Genomic DNA, 20,491 nt, shown 5'->3' on the forward strand with positions numbered 1-20,491 from the left:
ACTTTTGTTTTGGTCATTTTTATATATGACTTTTGTTTGAACAGTTTGAATTTGAATTTCAAATTACGACAACTTCAAACAACATTTATAAGTACTAAATGATTTTAACTGAAAAAGTCATCAATAACAAAGTTCTATAACTCATCAAGATCTACAACTTTTATTTGGGTCATTTCTTCATCCGAGAAAGTGATTTGTAACATTGTTCACAAAATATCCATATCTCTTATACATTGTCGTAATTTGAAATTCAAATTCAAACTGTTCAAACAAAGTCATATAGAAAAATGACCAAAACAAAAGTTGTAGATCTTGATAAGTTATACAATTTTGTTGTTGACAACTTTCCCATTTAAATTCATTTACTACCCGATAAATTATTTGAATTTCTTATATTTTAAAATTTAAATTGTATATAGTTCAACCAAACTCGGATGGAGAAATAACCAAAATAAAACTGGTAGATCTCATTTTTGACAACTTTTTCACATGAGTTCATTTAGTATCATAAAATTCGATTCGAAATTATGTTTTGCTTCGAAGTTTGATTTGCCTCCTCTCCCTCTTCCCCACTTTAAAAATTTCACCAACCTTATCTTCTCCTCCTCTCCTCTCCTCTCCTCTTAGTCTCTCGCTTTCTCTCCTCCTCTCCTCTCTCTCTCACTGACGACAGCGAGGGCGAGAGCGGCCACCACGGCGGGCTCGACGGCCAGAGCCCTCCCCCTCCTAGATCCAGCGGCGGCGTGCTCGGGAGGGCCGGGAGCGGCCACGGCGGCGGGCAGGAGCGGTGCGGCAGCGGCGGGCTTGACGGCCAGAGCCCTCCCCCTCCTAGATCCAGCGGCGGTGTGCTTGGGAGGGCCGAGAGCGGCCACGGCGGCGGGCAGGAGCGGTGCGGCAGCGGCGGGCTCGACGGCCGGCGTCCTCCCCCTCCCAGATCCAGCGGCGGCACGCTGGGGAGGGCCGAGAGCGGCCACGGCGGCGGGTAGGAGCGGTCCGGTACCGACGGGCTCAACGGCCGGCGTCGTCCCCCTCCCAGATCCAACGACGACGTGCTCGGGAAGGGCTGGGAGCGGCCACGCCGGTGGGCGGGAGCAGCGGGCTCGACAGCCGGCGCCCTCCCCTCCTAGATCCAGTGACGGCGCGCTCGGGAGGGGCGAAAACCATAGACGCCGTCGCCCCGCCGGTGCGTCGCCATCGATACCTCGTCGTCGCCGTCGTCTCCATGACTTTCTCCGCCGAGACCGCAAACTCAGTTTCTCCCGGCTCACCGATCTCCTCTGCGCCGTTCTCGATCTCCACCGTCGCCCCACCTCGATCTGCTGGTATAGAAATCCTCTCTTCCCCCATCCCTTCCCCCTTCTCTCTCGGTCTGACAACCCACTAAGATTGCTGGGATTGGGGCATTGCTTGTATGCGGAACAGTGATTGGGGCATTGTGGAGATTATGGATACCCCATATCTACACGGCATGTATAGTCCGGCTGGGTACGGGGTACCAAATATAGATAGAAATGTCTAAAAACCTTGCAATCGTTAGTAGAATGAGACCCAGAATTATGCCACTTGCAACATCTCTTCTTGCCCAATTCCTCAGCCGATGGGATTGTATGACCAGCAGGAAGCTGAATCTGCTTTTCTCGGAGTAGTAAATCAAAGATCTTGTCAGCTTTGGTAATATCAAAGTCATACTTTTCCTCTTTTCCAGGACTTTTTACCCATTGGCATGGTATGACCTTTTTGCTCCTCACCCACTCGGCTGCAGCTATCTCAGAATCATCTTCTTCATCATCCGACCCATACATGTATGGACAAACATGATTAACTTTCTTAGAGCTTTTCCTGACTTCTGCTGACCTATGCTCATGCAAGGTTACCTTCTGTATCAGATGCGATAAGCTATCAAATTCTTCGGACGAGAATTTCTCCCTGATTGGAGGAATCATACCCTGGAAGGCCAAATCGGCTAACTGAGCATCAGTCAAACTCAAGCTAAAGCATTTGTTCCTCATCTCCCTGAACCTTTGAATATACTCGTGCACGGGTTCATCATGTCGCTGCTTAATCGCTGTCAAGTCGGACAACTTCATCTCATGAACCCCACTGTAGAAATAGCTGTGGAACTGCTTCTCCAAATCGGCCCAACTATTGATCGATCCATATGGCAAAGAAGAAAACCAAGTAAAAGCTGATCCAGACAAAGATAACCGGAATAACCTAACTCTCAGAGCGTCTACAGCCGATGCTTCACCACACTGAGCAAGGAATCGGATGATGTGCTCATAAGTTGACACGCCCTCTTGTCCCAAAAATTTGGAGAAATATGGAACTTTAAACCGATTGGGGAGAGGGACTCTTTCAAACCACTCAGGATAAGGCTGCCGATACAAGCTTCCAGTCTCTTTTGGTTTAAGCCCGAATTGTTCCCTCATCACATCAGCAATCACATGAGCCCATGGTCGTTGCTGAGCTGCTCCTTGTGGCTGTTGTTGCATGGGCTCGAACTGACCATACTGAGATGCGAACTGGGGCTGAGCCAATCCCCCTGGCTGATATTGGGCTTGCGGGGAAGGAGGCTGATATTGATAGCTCAAGTTACCCCCTTGGTATTTATGGAGATTCGGCTGGATGTTGCGCACCAAGTGCTTAGGAACCATCTGAGGCATTACTGTACCGTCCGGCTGTGCATGGTGAACCAAATGCTCTGGGATGACCTGATTTACAAACTGTTGTACAGGCTGACCACCAGGTACTGCGAACCCGGCCGATGCATTTACTGACCCCGGGTGCTGAACCGGCTGAACGATCTGCTGTCTCAACAGAGTCTGTTGGATCGGCTGCTGAGGCTGCTGCCTTGGTGGCGTCTGCTGAATCGGTTGCAGAGGCTGCTGCCTTGGTGGTGTTTGCTGAGCTAGTTGTACGACCTGTTGTTGGATTGGTTGTACAACTGGTTGGATTGGTGGTGTCTGCTGAATCAGCTGCTACTGCACTGGATCAACAATAGGTGGAGGTGGCAGAAACATGGCAGCAACTTGATCTTGAGTCGTCCAATTCGCAATCTGCCCAGTAGGCTGTGGATGCTCCCTCATTAACAACCGAGGGTTCATCGTCTGGCTTGGCGCCATAGCTGACGTAGCAGGCTGGGGAGTTGATGCTGGCGCCGTCGGTTGAGTTGTGGGTGCAACAGATGGAACTGCTTGAACAGATGGCTGAACATCGGTGATCAAAGATCGATAATTTGGGAAGACACCTCCTTGCAAGTAAACTGGGCCTGCAGCCTGATGCTCAGCTATCGAACCATCGGCTATTGTCTTCATCATGTTTGACAATGTATTGACTAATACCCCGGACTGATTGATCAAAGCATGATGCACAGCGTAATCGACCCGATCTTGGAAGTTGTTGAAAAAATCTTGTGCTAGTTCACTATTCTGATTAAGATTTCCTCCTTGTGGCTCCTGAGCACCATCACCTTGAACGCCATGAACTCCTTGAGAATTGTCGCCTTGATCGCTTGGGGAGCCGTCGGTAGCAACTTTAGTACTCGGCTGAGCCGAGCCGCCTGGAGCTTGTTTCACTTCTCCATCTTTAGAAGAACCGGTCCCAGGACTATCAGCAACCACTTTTATTTTATACTTCTGAACTAGTGTCCCCTTGCAGGTCTACATGAATGAGTTCAGGAACTGATCCCGTGCTTGCTGCAGCGTTGCTTCAAACTCCTCCTTCTGCTCAGGCGTGAATTTCTCTGGATCGATCGGCATGACGTTGTCATCAATGATGTCAGTCAATCCCAGCTTCAATGCCTTGCCTTTAACGGAACCTGGGCTAGATGGTGGTGGTGGCTGTTTCTCGGCCATGAGGAAGAACTGACGTCTGACTTCTTACAGGTCCCACTGGGCGTGCCAAAAGCATGTTGATAGAAAACACGTGGCCTGGGAGATCTGCTTAACTCCAGTGCAGGTCCAAAGCTCGCCTTCGGATGTGTTAGTGTGCCAGTTGATTTGATCCTGTAATCAACAAGAAATAGAAGCAAAGAAACCGTGGTTAAATCTATAAATGATAGCCGATCGGCTAGATGTCGATGACATACCATTTATCTTTGAGCCGATGTCATCTGTGTATCGATCAGCAGTCATGAATAAGTAAAGAAGAACTAAATCTACTCGATTGGCTGTAGATATTAACGATATATATTCTTTATATCGATATATACTTAAACCAAGTGATTGGGATAGATCAGTCAACATGCCGAGACAGTATAAATCACTTAGATCAAAATATATATCAATAACAAGACTATATATGTTTATAGCGTAGCCGATCAGATAGATCTAGCGTGTATCGGCTAATACTCCAATACTACTCTATATTAGGATGTTAAAGCAGGTATAAAATATCAAACAAAGGCCTAACATATTTAGATACAGCAATATCTTGATATAAAGGGCAGATTTAACATGTCAATGAGGCATATAAAACAAATATAGTTAAATCAGATAAGATCGGCTGAAACTCCGATGCTATTCTAATCGGCAACTAGAGGGCAGGCTAGAGATCGATATTCTAAGCACGACTTAATAGATCAAACTCAACTGATACAACATTAAGTATGAAAAGAAGAACGATATCTAGACAATCAAGCCACTAGAAGTTTCATAGAATGGTAGATATCTCATATAATCTAGATCAACGTCAAGATCTAACCTAATCGGCTGCCTTTTGCATACAAATGTTAGCCGATAGTAGGTTAGATAGCGATATCGCTAGAGATTATACAAGATATATGATAACTCAACGAATTACATAAACAACATTAGAGTATCATGAAGATGGAAGCACTAATCCTAAGAACACAATCCGTCATAACGAATTTTACCTCTTGTTGAAGATCGAAACCGATGCAGCTCAATCCAAAAGCAAGAACTCGTCGAAACAAAACTAAAGCAAAAAAGGGTGGCGATGCGCCGAAATTGTATTGAACGTGTGTGTTAAAAATTATATAGGGCTTGGGGTCTATTTATACCCGAGAATTACAAGATATACCCGTACCGGACACGACTATTATCTCTAACAAACTCTAAGATACCATAAGTCTTTGCGGCAGACTTTTGCCCACATTTATCTATAAGGAATTTACATAAGATATCCTAATTAATAGATACAATTGCCTTCCCAGGACTCTATCCGCATGTGGCAATCATCTTGAAGTACATTAACTTGAACCCGATGTCGCGTACAAGTCGTATTGTCGGAATCGGCTGTATCGACTTATTTAGCCCGACTCAGACCCAGACGATCCTAACCATAGCCGATCTGGACTCCGGCCGGTTCCTGCTCTGTTTCCGAACTCGATCTCCGCCTCCGACTTCGCTTTGATCCAATCCTCTTTCTTGACACAGATGTTACCAAAGTTGGTTGTTAACAGGTATAGAGTAGTATTTAATAATGTAAGCATGATGCTTACATTATTAAGTATCATTAATTGGGAATATATGCTGCGGGACAGTAGAGGTGGGCCGCCGATGGTGACAGCTCAGTACAGGTATTCCTCCACGTTAGTATATATTCCTAAGACAATTTCCTAGGGAGGGTACTCCTCCGTATTTAGCCCCGGTTGGACGGCCATGACAGATTGTCGTAAGAAACTCGGCAACCCAGGATGGTCTCTCGAAGTACCAGGAGGATACTGTTAGGGGTAATTGCCACATAATTGTACATTAGTAGATGTAAGTTAGGATTTGAGTGTATGCTAGAAGTATAGAATTGAGTGCTTTCTATTTCTTCTTCCACTTAGTAGAATTATTCGTTATGAGGATTGGATAGCTTTGCTTCATGTCACTCTACCCTTATATTATACTTAACCCTTGTTTAGGCTCTGACAATTATAAGTAATATATGTATAAAGTGCATTAGTAAAGTTCACTCTTATTATCTTCCCTTAAGATTAAAAATACGATACATTAGAATACTTCCAGGTGAAATACTACAATGATATATCTGTGCACTTGCGGATTAATTTTGTAACCATAAATATACCAGCACTATTTCTGGCGCCATTGCTAGAATGACTATTTCTAGTAATATTATTAAGAAATACCAATAGTCGAGGACATCCACGCTTGGCACCCGCGCCGCCGTTGTGCTAACCCATCTACCCCATGCCCTCGGTCTTTGGCCCCGTCCCCAGAGAACCTCGTCCACCAGCTCCCGATCCCATGCACCTCCAACGTTCGGCTTCTCATCAACCTGTTCAGGAGTAGGGGCATGGGAGACGACGATCGATGAGACGATGAAGCGGCGGCGGCGATGTTGGATTTTGGTAGCGGCGGTCTACGAGCTCCAACTGCTCCGGCCATCTCTAGATTCGGAAGGAAACCTAGCAACGAGAAGCTCATGTCGGTGCAAGGGATGGCCAGAAGCATGTCCGCCCGGAGAATCGCCGGCCGCTCTGCCATCGAGAGAGATGGTAATAGGGACCAGTCGTCTCGAGTGCACCGCAGGGAGAAGAGGCCTAGTACTCATACCGTGCATTTTCCATCCACGGAGAACGATCAGAATCGCACATGATGTGGATGATGTATGACTTACGAAAAATCGAAATCGAGCGCGGACAGTAATCCGGCTTGGACAAAGACGACGTACGAAATTTATACGGCAAAAACATTTTTAATTTTTATAATAGATAGAGATTTAGGGTATTCATGAATCCTGATCAATTTTTTACTACTATTGAAGAGTCTGCTCTCATCTACACCTGGCGCCCGACAGAAGAGGTTATAATGTACATTTCTATTGCACATAAATCAATGAATGAACGTATCAGCTACATGGATAGACAAAGAAGGAGAATTATGGGGTTGTTTTTCTCTTGTCATGGACGATTCTAGTGCTTCTGGAAGGTCACCATGCAGAAGAATGCCACGCAGCGGAAAACTATACCATTGGCAATGAGAACCACTATGCAAAGAGCCTTGTCGTTGATGTCATAGCCGCTCTTGACCAGTGAACCGCACCGTGTAATCAGCCACACCCCGGAGTAGCTGCGACAAGAGACAGAAACAGTTTGAGTAGGTTAGACTTTCAAAACCAAAAGGATTAATTGCAGTGTCTATTGACTTCAGATTTTGAGCAAAGGGATAAGACGTACTTTTGAGCATTTGCCATCACAAACCCTTCTAGAGCCCACTTTGTGTAGCACAGGTCAGCAAAGAAAGTGTTCTTCTGCTGAGTTGCTATCAAAGTCAAAACGACCGGAAGCAGCGCAGACCACTGCACAGAAATTAAGCGTGAGGATGTATAGCTTACCACAAAAATGTGCATCGTGAATTCTATCTTTGTTCTACTGGAAATTAATCCAGCCTGCATACAAGTACATCTACAACACTCACCAACTGTGCAGAGCCTGGCTGAAAGAAGATGGCGAAAGTGTAGCCGATGCCAGTGACGCAGTAGACGAGGGCAACAAGAATGACGTAGTTCTCCCAGATGGATGACCTGGGGTTGTTGAAGAAGTAGAACATAGAGAGGTAGACTATGGGCTTGACGATGGTGTTGAGGTGGTCTATGGTGTCCTTGGACATGAAGTAGGCGAGAGAGCTCATCCCGGAGGCCCTCTCCCTCCAATAGTATATCTTGTCAAGCGCGAATGATCTCAAGGCTCCAATTTTGCACAGCAGAGCTGCACCATATTAGACTCAACTTTAGCTTCAAAGAAAATACAAGCTTTGCCAAGCTCCAAACTCCAAAGAGAAGATAAGCCGTACCACCATTCGTGGATTGAAAATTTTGAACAAAAATTAAGTTATTTATAAACACTAATTATCTCATGAAATTCAAATATCTGCCTTTCCCAATTTATGCCTACAATAAACAGTTTTTTAGTCAATATTTTTTATGTTTGACTTAGTTTATAGAAAAAATTTAGCAACATTTATAACACTAAATTAGTTTCATTAAATATATCATAGGATATATTTTCATAGTACAATTTTTGTTTTGTGTTTTATATGTTGCTGTCTTTTTCTTATAAACTTAGTCAAACTTTCAAAACTTTAACTTAAAGAAGTCAAAACATCTCACAATATGAAGCGTATTGATTATTTTGTAATGTGCCATTTATTTGTTACCCACAGTACTAAATAAAATTATTAAGGGTAAAATAGTTGTATATGGATAATATAGTTATTGCTTAGTTTTGTACGTATAGCAAAAATAATATCAATTAAAAGAGAACCAGAGAGGACTAATACTTACAGACAGCAATGACTGTGTATGTGTATCCAAGCGCTCCAAACGTCTCGTCACTGACTTTGGCCAGTGTCCCCAGGCATATCCCGGCAAGGCAGAGTATGAGGTAATCAACCCCTTGTATTCTCGCTTCACGGAGCCTTTGCTTGCCACACCTAAAGGAGACGACGAAGAGAGATGCAATAGGCATTAGAGATAGGCACTGGCATCTATTAGAGCTAAAGAAAAAATTCAGATAAAGGAAACTCTAAGCATATAGAGACAGAGAAGAGATTACCTTCCGAGGAAGTACCTGTACTGCCTGAGAATGCCAGGAGTGCAGCGGTTCGACAAATCTTCAGTGCTCTTGTTGTAGTCATACTCGTCCTTCTTCTGGCCGACGATGTCCTTGACGTTGCCCCATACCTCGGCCGCGACGGAGGCATCGCCGGAGGCCGGGCTCGTGCTCCCTCGGAAGGAGGACTCAGAGTCGGAGGAGCTCTGCAGCATGTCCCGGGGGACGTCGTAGCCATTGTGCAGCATCCACCTGAGCGGCAGGTCCTTGACGCTGACGCCGGCGCTCATGGTGGGCTTGACGATGCCCTCCAGGATGTCGATGTAGTAGTCCGGCGGATTCACTCGCTCCGGCACGGTGATGCCCAGCCCCGTGAAGTACTCCTCCACCTTCTTCACAGGCCCATGGTACACCGTCATCCCTCCCTTGGCTAGAAGTATCAGGTCGTCGAACATCCTGTACAGAGTGTAGCTGAATTGCACCAAAAGCCACCATTAATTAATTGTTTAGCTCGAGGCCATGATTTCTTGGTTGAGAGTCGATCTCAACACCAACCTGGGTTGATGAACAACCATGGAGATGTTGACGCCCTCGAGAGCTTCACGGCGAAGGGCGCGGAGCAGGAGGAGGGAGGAGGCGCTGTCCAGACCGGACGTTGGCTCATCCAGAATCAGCACCGATGGCTCCATCACCATTTCCAGGCCAACATTGACTCGCTTGCGCTGCCCACCGGAGATGCCGCGCTGTTCCACTGTCCCGACCAGAGAATCTCGAACAGCCTGCAGTCCCAGTGACTCAATCACCCTCTCCACGACCAGCACCTTGTCAGCTTTCGACATGTCTGCTGAAAGCCTGGAATTGTGGAACTGCAGGTCAATGCTTCCAATCGCTCCTCCGTTGAAAAATATAAGAAACACATATATTTGCAAAACTCAACATTTGTAATACTCAAGTAGTATTACAACTGATGGAGGGATGAAAATTAAGTGCACACGCAAAACGAAGCAAGTTATATGCATATGTTTAATTGAGTTCTAATTATTGAAAATTTGAAAAAATATTTTATTCGATTTTTTATAGCGGCTTCTATGTAGAAAGTTTTCGCACAAAACAAACCATTTAACAATTTGAAAAACGTGTTAATGAAAATCGAGGAAAAATATGCTTGTTGGAGTTTAGACCAGGAGCGTAGTAGCAGTTAAGCTAACATGTAAGTTTTCAGTGCCATACTAGTAGTAGGTACAGATAAGTTTAAATGTGAAAGCAATTTTATATGAATTTAATTCAGTAGTCATCAATAATAATATTATATGAAAGAAACTAGCAATTGAAAAGGTTTACATTAAAGACTATCAAAAACTAATACGACATCTTATATTTATCAAAGGAATTGATGGGTACTAGCAAGGTTAAAAGGCTCAACATTTTTTGTTTGGCAAAATGAGTCATCAAACAACAAGTACCTGCATCTTGCATTGAACCAGAGATTTTCTTGGACGGTGAGGTTTCCATGAACGATATCATCCTGGGGGACAAAGCCAATGATCCTCTTATACGCGCGGATGGGTTCTACCTTCCCATTGATGAGCACCATGCCTGACGTCTCGCAGCCAGTCGCCTTCCCGGCAATGGCGCTGAGAAACGTGGTCTTCCCCGCGCCAGATGGGCCCATCACGGCGGCCACACGGCCAGGCCTGAGCTTCCCTGTCACGGACCTCAAGAGCTTCTTCTTGCTCCCCTTCAGCGTCAGCGTAAGGTCCTTGAAGGCGATCTCGATGACGGGCCTCGTGCTGACGTCGTGCTCCTTGGCCATGCTGATCACGCCTGAGAAGGTCAGGTTGTGGTTCTCCTGCTGCATCGCCTTCTCCTTCTCGATCTGGCCATACGCATACTTGAAGATCTGGCTCCGGCTGTGCATCTGCTTCCCTTTCGGCATGTTCTTCCTCAGGCCCTTGTCTCCTATCTCCAGGTTAAATCCTTCATCGTTATCCGGGTTGTCCTCGAGCGACTGCATCATGTCGGTCAGGTTCTTCTTCCTCCCGCCCCCATCTTCTCCGCTTGGAGGCAGGCTGCTGCCGCCGCCGCCACCACCTTTCGGTGTCTGGGCAGCCTTCTTCCGTGAGAAGGTGCGAGACAATTGTGACTGAAGACCCGTTCCGGCTTTCTTGGCGACATCCTTTGCTGATTTCCACCTCTCTCGAGCTTGCGCAGTCTCTCTCGCATACCTTGCAGCAGCCTCTCGGGATTTTGCTTGCTTCTTCTCGCGGTTCGTCAAAATTTGGCCGGAGAAGTTGTAGATGATCAGGAGCACTAAACAGGAGGCAACCTACACAACAGTACGAGGAAACAGAAATTCATAGTTACTTCTTCAACCTATATATTGCATGCTACAGGTCAGCCGTAAATTAATTACCACTAACAATGCACCAAATATTGTAATGTCCTGTGTAGCAGAGTTTGGTGGACAAGAGCTCTTCTTGTAGCATCCTGAATCAATAAGCAACCGCATTATTTGATGATTGAATTGATGAATTGTCATACACAAAAACAAGAAAAAGAAAAAGAAGAACTGACGCTCAGGATTCCAACAATCTAAGGTGAAGTGGACTTACTAGTTTGTGAGGTTGATCCCTTCCTGCAGTAAAACCTGCAACACGATTCCTAACCTCTTAGAATTTGGATAAAGCAATACTGAAGCCTTTTCACACGAAAAGATTAATTTGTTTCGAGGTATTACTTGAATAATTTATCAAAATAAAACAAAAAACTAGATAGATAGGATTACCCACTACTACAAGGGAGTTTCTGTGTCGTGCTCGGGCAGTAGAATCCAGGTGGGCAGAAAATATCGTCAGTGCTAACCACGTCTGCCCAATTGTCAGCACCACCGCAAGAATGATTCGGATTTCCAGCGGGTGGTTGATAGTTGTATCTGAAATTCATCTTCATTGTTACTAGCAAATAGCCTTCAATTTAATCATCTGGATATATGCAAGAGTATTAACGACGTCCAACATACGGGTCACAGATGCCTGTAGTTTTGTTCAAGCTGGACAGCGGGCAGTATGCACCCAGAGGGCAAGCTGCAGGTAACAGCAACAAATAGAATCATCACAGGCCCATTGTTGACATTCAGTAGCATGATAAGATATTGTAGGAAAACAATTCGATAGACTGAAATGTGGAAATACAAATCGAAACATCCAAGGAAATATTCTGATTTCTGAATAATCAAATATTTGTGAGAAATGTACATTTACTTCCTCTATTCTAAATACAAGTATTTCTCGGTTGTTTAAGAAAGATTTTAAGATGAAGGGTCAAATTTCGGATTTTGAATTGCTTGGATTCCCATTATTGGAATAAAATATGTACAAAAATTTGAATTCCATAAATGGTTATATTTGGGATCGGAGGGAGTAGCTAGAGCTAGGCGTGGGAACTCACGTATCATGCAAGTGAGACCATGGGGGCAGAAGAAGCCAGGGCAACAAGCTTGGCAGTCAAGAGCTCTGTAAGGGATATCCTTAGCATCCTGCAGATTGATTTTCTGCTCTTTTCCAACAGTGCATGCCCAGCCCGGCTCGCAGCCGTCCATCCAGGATGACAGATTGCAGTTTTTGTTGGGCCTGACATAATTAATCTCCCCGCTCTTCTCCCCGGCGTCGATCAAACTGTTGAAGTAGAACTTCATCTCTGCGGCTGTGCAGACACGCTGCTGCAGGTCTCCTGCTCATTTTGGTCAGCGTGATGCGTCATGCATCATCTCACGATCGAGGCCAAGGCGATGTAGTATGTGGTTATCAAATGCTCCTCAAACAGATGATAATTTGAAGCTGCGTTTTGCTTAAGCAAGCATGCATACCGTTGGTCTGCTTCATGCAATTGGTGAGGAAGGTGGTGTCCTTGGAGAAATTGAACGCAGCATTCCACTCCTTGTCGCTGTAAACGCAAACAGAGCTAGAGATCGGAAATTGAGAATCGAAAAGCGCTGCGGTGGGAGGGACGGAGGGATGATTGACGGGGTGGGGGTGACTGACGTGTCCTTGATGCAGTAGTCGAGCTTGTCGCCAATAGCCTTGGCAAAGGAGGAGGTAAGAGCCTTGAGACGGTCGTTCATGACCCCGGCTACGATGGGACTCCCGGCGATGGTCTTCGCCCCTTTATCCCCCGCCGTGCCTCCGATCCCATCGTCGTAGTCGCTGGCGATCTCCTGGAGGAAGAGGCGTGGCACTTCGTTGGCCCGCGCGGGTGCTGCGGCGACGGAGAGGAGCAGCAGCGTGAGGGCCGCGCCGACCAGCTGCGCCGCCACAGAGGCCATGGCGACGACGGGATCAGTCTCGTAGAGGAACGGTGGTGGTCGCCGCAGGCATGGGGGTGGTGGAGGAGGGCGGAGGTAGTGGACGGAGAGGAGAAATAGGAGGGCAGAGAAAGCGGGGGAAGACGATGGTCGGAGGAGGAAAAAGCACAGGAAAGGAGGACGAAACGGATGGTCAGGACAGCCGGCCAAGCACAAATTTTGACAATTTGACCCTTTAAAAAAACAAATTTTACAAATGAACCGCCGCTAAAACTTATTTTAAAAATAACCATTTTGTTCAGCGCCAAATCATCTGGTGCTGAACTTAGACACCTCAGCGCTATGTCAACTGGCACTGAATGCCGTGCCACCGTGGATGGGAGGCTAAGTCAGCATGCCAACACACATTCAGCGCCACGCTATATGGCGCCGAGGTGTCTAAGTTCAGCTCCACACGATTTGGCGCTGAACAAAAGGGTCATTTTTTAAATAAGTTTTGACGGCAATTCATTTGTAAAAATAGTCTTTACAAAGGGTTAAATTGTCAAAATTTGTGGCCGGATAGGGGTGGCCTATGGTCCAAGTGTTCAGATGGTTCAGATGCTGTGACGGACACGTGGATGGTTGGATGGATGCTTTGAAATTGGTTCTGTCCACTGTGTGTAGGATCGGGGAAAAAGTACACCGAAGGTCCCTCAACTTGTCATCGAGTTACAAAATCGTCCCTCAACCGTAAAACCGGATACGACGTATCCCTTAACTTACAAAATCAGTGCAAACTAGGTCCCTCGGCGGTTTTGACTCCGATTTTGTCCGACGTGGCAGCTGACTCAGTGTGGGACCCACGTGGGTCCCACACGTCAGCCTCTTATTCCTCCCTCCTCCACCTCTCTCCTCTCCTCTGATCCTCTCCACCGGTGGCGACAGGGGAGCAGCTGGGTGCCTTCGCCGCGGCGTGGCAGCCGAAGTCGCAGAGGAGGCACGAGTGCCGCGCGGGAGGCAGCCAGCTTGTCGGTGGCGTGGAGGAGCGAGGCCGACGCGGTGACTGTGGTGGCGAGCTCACGGGCATTGGCCTGGATGAGGAGGCGGCGACTGACCGTCGAACACGAAGCAGCGCACGCTGTAGCCCTCTTGCAGGCAGTGCCCGAGCTCCCGGAGCGCGTCCACGTGTCCCAGCGACGCCGCGCGCGCACAGCGCTGCCCTGGCGCAGAGGTCGCGGTCCGGCCACCACGCCCTTCCGCTTCCTCCCTCCACCGCCGTTGTCGCCGCCACAGGCACCCTGCCGGGACAGAACGCACATGACCTCAACAATAGGAGAAGGGGAAGCAAACGGAGATAGGGAGAGAGATAGGGCGGCGAGGAGAGGCGGCGGCGGCGCCATGGCTGACGCGGGGCGGGAAGATGGCGTGCGAAGAGGAGGGTGGTTCGCTCCGGTGGGTTTCCCCTGAAGCCGCTCTCGGTGACGGCGAGCAGCTAGCTCAAGACCAGTACGATCTCTCAAGATCACGAGCTCTCACAGGGAATCGAGTGTGTTTGGGTCGTTTGTGCCGTGCCAAGCGGGAGCGGAGGGATGCAGGGCACAACGACGACCAAGGCCGGGCGCAATGGCTTCCGCGCCGGCGCCGGCGTGGAAAGCCCCGGCGTGACAAGGGCGACTGACTGGAGGGGCGACGCCACCGTGGCAGCCCGCAAGGTCAGGACATGCGCGGCATGTCGGGTGTGGAGGCCAAGGACTCCCTGACCATCGTCACGCTGCAGTCGCCAGTCACCGTCGAGTGCCCCGTCCACGGCGACCTCGAGGAGCACATCCCCAAGCCATGTAAGAACAAATGCGATACCTTCTAATTTGAGCATATATTCTTCATGGTTGAATACTTAAACTGCAATACAATTAGCTCAAAATGCGTCTCTCGTTGCATGAACGTGTCCCACGCATCGATGAGATCAATGACGGCATAAAGCTAGCTACCTCGCCGCCATCAGCGCCGCTCCTGACCCGCCCGCACGCGGCTCCTCCCACTGCCGCCCATGCCCCGCTACTCCGCCTCCTGCCGCCGCTCGCACCTGCTTCCACCTCCGCGCCCATCGCCGCGGCGCTTGCCTGCACCCGGCCCGTCGCCGCCGCGTCGCGACGCCACCCCGCCGCCCGTTTCCTGCCTCGCCCCGCCGGCGGCCCGCACGAGGGGAGCAGGGAGGCCGGCTAGCTCGCGCCGGCCGCACCACCCTCTGGCGGCGCGCGCCACTGTGGGCGGCAGCCCTAGCGCCGTCCCTGTGCGAGAGCAGAGAGCGAGAGGAAGGAGAGAAACAGAGGAAGAGAAGAGGGGAAAAGTGAGTAGGTGCTGACGGGGACACCCTAATGTGTGGGGCCCGCGTGGGTCCCACGCTGAGTCTGCTACCACGTCGGACAAAACCGGAGTCAAAACCGCCGAGGGACCTAGTTTGCACTGGTTCTATAAGTTAAGGGATGCGTTGTATCCGGTTTTGCGGTTGAGGGACAATTTTGTAACTCGATGACAAGTTGAGGGACCTTCGGTGTACTTTTTCCTAGGATTGGTCTAGTGGCGTTCGCAGCCCGCGAACGCTTTCAGCCCAGTCCAACATCTCTCCACCTTATCTTTTCCATCTATCTTATGTCTTACTCTCCTCTCTCGCAGTCGTTCTTTTCCTTCTCTCCACTTGAGCGACAACAGCGACGACGACCGGTGAGCCACCCGCCCATCCCATCCAACGAGCCCCCTCCTCCACCAACTTTTCCGGCGTGCCCCCATCCACCACCTCCTCCCTTTGACGAGATCGTCGGGCAACTAGGTCAACTCTTTCTTTACCGCCACCCCCCCATACCATGTCGTTGCCCCGCCTTCCAATAGGCGTCAATGTGCTGGCGTGGCCCCGCTTGGCTGACTTCCTCCCCTTCCCCTTCGCCATGCTTTGTGCCCGCCACCAACACCGGCCACCGCCCACTGCCGACCCCGCGGCTCCGGCAGCGCCGCCGCCGCCTCACCGTCCACCCTTGTCCGCCATCCACTGCATGTCAGCCGCCTCCTAGGCCATCATTCTAGGCCCAAATCCACCACTTCCCCCTCCCAAGCGCCACCCTCCCCCCCCCCCCCCAACACCCCCACCCCCAAAACCCTAACCCTATCCCCTAGCCTTCATCACTATGCAGTTGGAAACCCGGCCGCGAAATACCTAGTTCGCACATGTTCATGAACTAGCCTTTCCGCTGTGTGTATCCAGCATTCAGGGGTGACCCGAGAATCTGCTCGGCTTGTTTACGAAGTTGGGCTCCACCTTCATATTTTTACTCATGAGCCTATGTTTATTGAAAACAATTAGCGGGCCTGTAGATCATCAATTGTTATAACCAAGATCAAAGACCGAGTTAATATCAAGGACGAGACTATGGATTGGACGCTCAAAAAAGGAAAAAAAAATCAAGCACTCGCCCTCCTTCTCAGTTGTTTGATGCATGCACTCTCTTATATACTCTATGTGTCACATGCTTTCCCTCACAGTCTCTACACACTGTGTATGTACTCATGATCCCTCTTTCTCTCTACACACCAACATTTGCTTGCATGCATGCATGAAGCCATTTTTCTCCTACGTTACTTATCCGATTGTTCAATAGTATTCATTGCAATTAAAATCTTTATAGCAACTTATCATATTATTGTCAAACAATGAAACAATGCTAAATTCCAATTGAAACATTTATATATCACACATAAAAACTGTTGACACCTTTTCTGGCCAACACAGATTCACCTAATAATTTTGCGGTGTTAACAGAGTAGCCAACCACCTCAACCGAGAAAACCTCTCGATCAAGATCGGTTTAGAAAAGATTAAGCTGACTAGCAAAGCTGATATGGAGATCAAACCAACCTATAGTCTAATTTAGAACGATACAGGGATAAGGGTTACGGCTGGAAAAACCATATGTTTACAGGCCACGGAAATCTCTCGTACTCTCCAAAGAGAGGTGAGGCGCTTACGCTTCATATGAGACTTAATGAATTCACTACAAGAGATCTTATGATAGATGACGCTTCACTTTCATCACGAATATTGAATTTTTCATCACGTTTCGTAATCTCTGACGCTCGCGTGACGAAAATTCATTCGTCACCTATCATGCGTCTCTAATGGTGTTCTATGACGAAACCTTATTTTTTCGTCATTAATCTAGTGACGATCCTTCCGTCGTCATAGAGTCTATGACGCTCGTGTTCGCCATTATCTAAGCTTGAGAACGTCACAAAATATTGTGTATCCTATCTAGGTCCATGTAGTGAGCAGCCTATTTATGGGCTGAGCCCAATTGCAAGCCGAATTAAATTAAGGCTTGGCCCATTTGAGGTGTAGCACTTTGCAAACACTTTTCGGCCCAGTTGCATTATATCCATTTGCATTAAGATCAAATAATAAGTGGGCCAAGCCAATTTCTAAAGCCCATATAGGCCCAAGCATTATACGAAATAACGGCCTAGTAGGCCCATATATCACAAAGGTTATACAAGACCAGTTAACATCCAATATACCACAAGCCCAATAACATACATACATGCAGGTTCACTGACCAAAACTCAGTGACCAAAACAGGTTCTTATACAAGTGCATTGACAATAGCAAAATAAACAAGTTTGGTGCATCACAAAAACCGATCTTGTTGCAGCAAAGGCACTCCTTGAAAAGATCAACTGCAGTGGGTGGCACGTCTTCATACTTAATTTGCTTCTGAAATTACATGCAGACAGTTTGTAAATACAACATGACATCGTCTCCCAAAGTTTTTTCATATGCACAAGTGCTAAATACAACATGCCATCGCTGTAAAGTTCTCCTATCCACAATATATCATCCAATGTGTCAATGACATATGGCTGCTAGGTGCACACCCATAATGTCAGGACCACGACAAGGGATTATGTAGTTAAAATACACTTGGCTACATAAGAATAGAGGGTGATGGAACAAAAGTTTTACTAACTCCTCAAAAATGCATGTCTAGTTTTAGTGGCCAAACATAGCATTTAGGTACAGCTCATACTAGTAAAACAGATCAAAGAAACTTATGTACAAAGTGTATCGATAACAATTTTCTCATTTATCAAATAACAGTAAATAAAGGAACTAGCACATTTTTTCTATCTTACCACGACTTGGGAATGCAGAATGTAGCTCCAAGAGTAAGTCCTTTGCTGGTATCAAACATTATCACGGTTAAGTTTGTTTTTCAGGCACTTGTCCTATAGGGAAGCAAACACTAGTAATACAAGTAGCTTACTTCTATCACATATAGAAAAGACAGCCACACGTGATATTTGCAGATGGGGAGAAGAGACACATTCTATAATTTTCACTTGAAAATAAGACATGACAAGTCAACAATAGTTTATTTTCAGGTTCTGATTTTCAAGTCAACAATAGATAACTAGGCCGCACTTTGCCACGGATACAGTGAACTGCATAAGGAAGAACATGTTTGCACATAGAAAGTAAAATGTGTGAAAAGGAAGATATCTATAAAGACAATCTAAACATTAACACCTATCAGCTAAGAAAGTTAATTATATGTGACTGAATACGGCTAACAACCATCCTGATGCTTCCAAAACCTTAAAAAAACACTACTGCTAACAACCATCCTGATGCATGTCACCAAATCCTTTAAAAAACAACACTAAAAATAGCACTGCGCTAAAAGGCTGTAATCCACGAATATAGAAGCCTACCAATACTTGGTCCCTTTGTTATCAATATACTCAAAACAACTCTTCTAACATTGATGATGCACTCAAAACCGTTCCTCCAAACTGGTGTGGTGCCAAAAAGGTTTATCTAGAGAGTATCCCTTTGCTGCAGACACCGTGAAGAGCATAACAGACAAACATGAACGCATCAAGACAACAAAATGTGAGTAGAGAAATATTTATCCAGAGACATCCTAAGTATTATCATGTAAGAGACTAAGAGCTAATAAGTTACATGTGCCTTAATACTGTACATACAGCTTGTTAGTATAATGTGAATATAACAAAACCTAAATAAACAATACCTGGCCCATAAGTCTGGAATCCAAAGTCAAATATAGCAGCTTGCCATGGTAGGAGAACCATCGATATACTCAAAACAAATCTAAAAATATGCAAGTGCATGAATAGCATCCAAAAATTCAGTTGAATTCTATACTACTCCAAAAGGTGTGAATCTAGAAGTGCAAGTTAGATAAAGTAAGAAAAGACCAAAATAGCTTTGATTTATCACTTGTCAAGTTATCAGTTCATATCTATTTCTAAAAGCTATCAAACAAAATAGAAAATGCATAAGCAAACCATGCAGTAAAGCTAAGTTACCATCAAATTAATCCATGGGAGAAAGGATGCAGCATAATGGGAACAAAGACCATATATATCCTAGTTTGATGAGTATAGGTATACTGGATTAAATATGAAAATAACAAAAACTCCATTAACAAACTAGCTAAAAACACATGTTGAACTTGCCAATTTGAAGCTAGCTGCTAGCAAAGTGCACTTGAATTGATTTTAAAATTTTAAAAGTAAAAAGGATACGATTGAGATCCATATTTTCAAGATGCTCAACCAATTGTATATGTTCATGCAGAAAAACATTAGGTAACCACAAAAGAAAAAATGACATGCCTCATGCCATCTCTTTGTAAAAGCAATTATTCAATCACCAATATTGTATGAAAAATCAATTCTTAAGCTTAGTACAAAATGCATATTGTAATCGTTACCTTCTATCTAAATTAATTTCCATGGTAGGACAATGAAGCAAATATTTTTTTTATTCTTTCTATCTAAGATCCTGCAATAGAAAATTATGGTTCGGCTAAATTTGGATTATTTCATTTAAAGATCACTAAAGCTCCAAAAAGAATGATTATCAATAATGGTAGGTAGTCCTGGGTTAGTTTTTGGTTCAGAAAGTTACCACATCCATCAAAGAAAGCTAAGATGATGCTGGTGGCCGGATCGTCCCAGGGTATACTGGTGCTGCTGATGGCAGCTGGATCGGCCCACCGACGAGCTCATGGCGGTCGGATATGGCCGCCACCGAGCTTGACGACGGAAGCCAGCGGGAGGCACCGCTTCAGGAGACAGAGGAAGATCGGGGCGAGGGAGGGCGGCGGCCCGTAGATCAGGGTGGGGGAGGGCCGCCGCCGGCAGATCGGGGCGGGGGAAGGTAGCCGGCGGCGGATTCAGGTGGGGGAGTGCCCACGCCCGTCCCCATCATGGCCCTCGCCCACCGCCGCCGCCGGAGTCCGCATCGCGGGGCGGCGCCGCTCCTTGTTGCTGCGGCCCGGCGCCCGTTGCTCGGCCGCGGCGCCTGCCGCCCGCCGCCCGCTCCCGGCGCCTCCTCCTCGCCGTGGCGCTCGCCGCCTCGTCCTCGTCGCGGCGCCGCCCACCGACCGCTGCTCGACACCGCCCGCCGCCCGCTCCCAACGCCAGCTCCACGGCCGCACCGCCCGCCGCCCACTGCTCGGGGCCACCGGCCGCCCGCTCTCGGCGCCTCCTCCTCGGCTGCGCGTTGCGCGCAGAGGAGAGAAAGAAAGAGAGAGAGAGGAAGAGAAAGAGAAAGAGAGTGAGGGACAGAGGGAGAAGAAGAGAGAAAAAGAGAGGGGTGAGGATATCAAAGAGAG

General features: G+C 47.1%; 1 protein-coding gene and 1 long non-coding RNA gene across 3 annotated transcripts; both read right to left on the bottom strand.

Annotated features, from left to right (window-relative positions):
* Positions 1–6,654: 6,654 nt before the first annotated feature.
* LOC127753937 (ABC transporter G family member 28-like) lies at positions 6,655–12,953 on the bottom strand. Of its 2 annotated transcripts, none has more exons than XM_052279389.1 (14): positions 12,559–12,953; positions 12,384–12,460; positions 11,966–12,247; positions 11,538–11,601; positions 11,304–11,450; positions 11,131–11,165; positions 10,932–11,005; positions 9,982–10,844; positions 9,074–9,370; positions 8,537–8,989; positions 8,251–8,399; positions 7,386–7,675; positions 7,145–7,266; positions 6,655–7,037 (listed from the first exon to the last, which is right to left on the bottom strand). In XM_052279389.1, exons 1-14 carry the CDS (start codon positions 12,837–12,839, stop codon positions 6,881–6,883), a joined length of 3,291 nt encoding a protein of 1,096 aa, XP_052135349.1. In that variant the 5' UTR covers positions 12,840–12,953; the 3' UTR covers positions 6,655–6,880. The 2 variants fall into 2 exon arrangements, with proteins under 2 accessions (XP_052135349.1, XP_052135348.1); XM_052279388.1 differs by having other exon boundaries at positions 8,522–8,989; positions 12,559–12,952.
* Positions 12,954–17,264: 4,311 nt separating this feature from the next.
* LOC127755316 (uncharacterized) lies at positions 17,265–20,462 on the bottom strand. The gene is made up of 2 exons (XR_008012999.1): positions 17,979–20,462; positions 17,265–17,559 (listed from the first exon to the last, which is right to left on the bottom strand). It is a non-coding gene; the product is annotated as an uncharacterized LOC127755316 (long non-coding RNA).
* Between the last annotated feature and the right edge of the window lie 29 nt (positions 20,463–20,491).

The sequence above is a fragment of the Oryza glaberrima genome, chromosome 11, assembly GCF_000147395.1.
Source record: "Oryza glaberrima chromosome 11, OglaRS2, whole genome shotgun sequence".
In the NCBI taxonomy this organism is placed as follows: Eukaryota; Viridiplantae; Streptophyta; class Magnoliopsida; order Poales; family Poaceae; genus Oryza; species Oryza glaberrima.

Excerpts from the sequence above, each read along its gene's own strand:
- LOC127753937 (XM_052279388.1), bottom strand. The coding sequence starts at position 12,839 with ATGGCCTCTGTGGCGGCGCAGCTGGTCGGCGCGGCCCTCACGCTGCTG. Across the intron at positions 8,400-8,521 it reads TACAGGTACTTCCTCGGAAG|GTGTGGCAAGCAAAGGCTCC; the intron begins GTAATCTCTTCT and ends CGTCTCCTTTAG. Across the intron at positions 7,267-7,385 it reads AGCCAGGCTCTGCACAGTTG|TGGTCTGCGCTGCTTCCGGT; the intron begins GTGAGTGTTGTA and ends ATTTCTGTGCAG.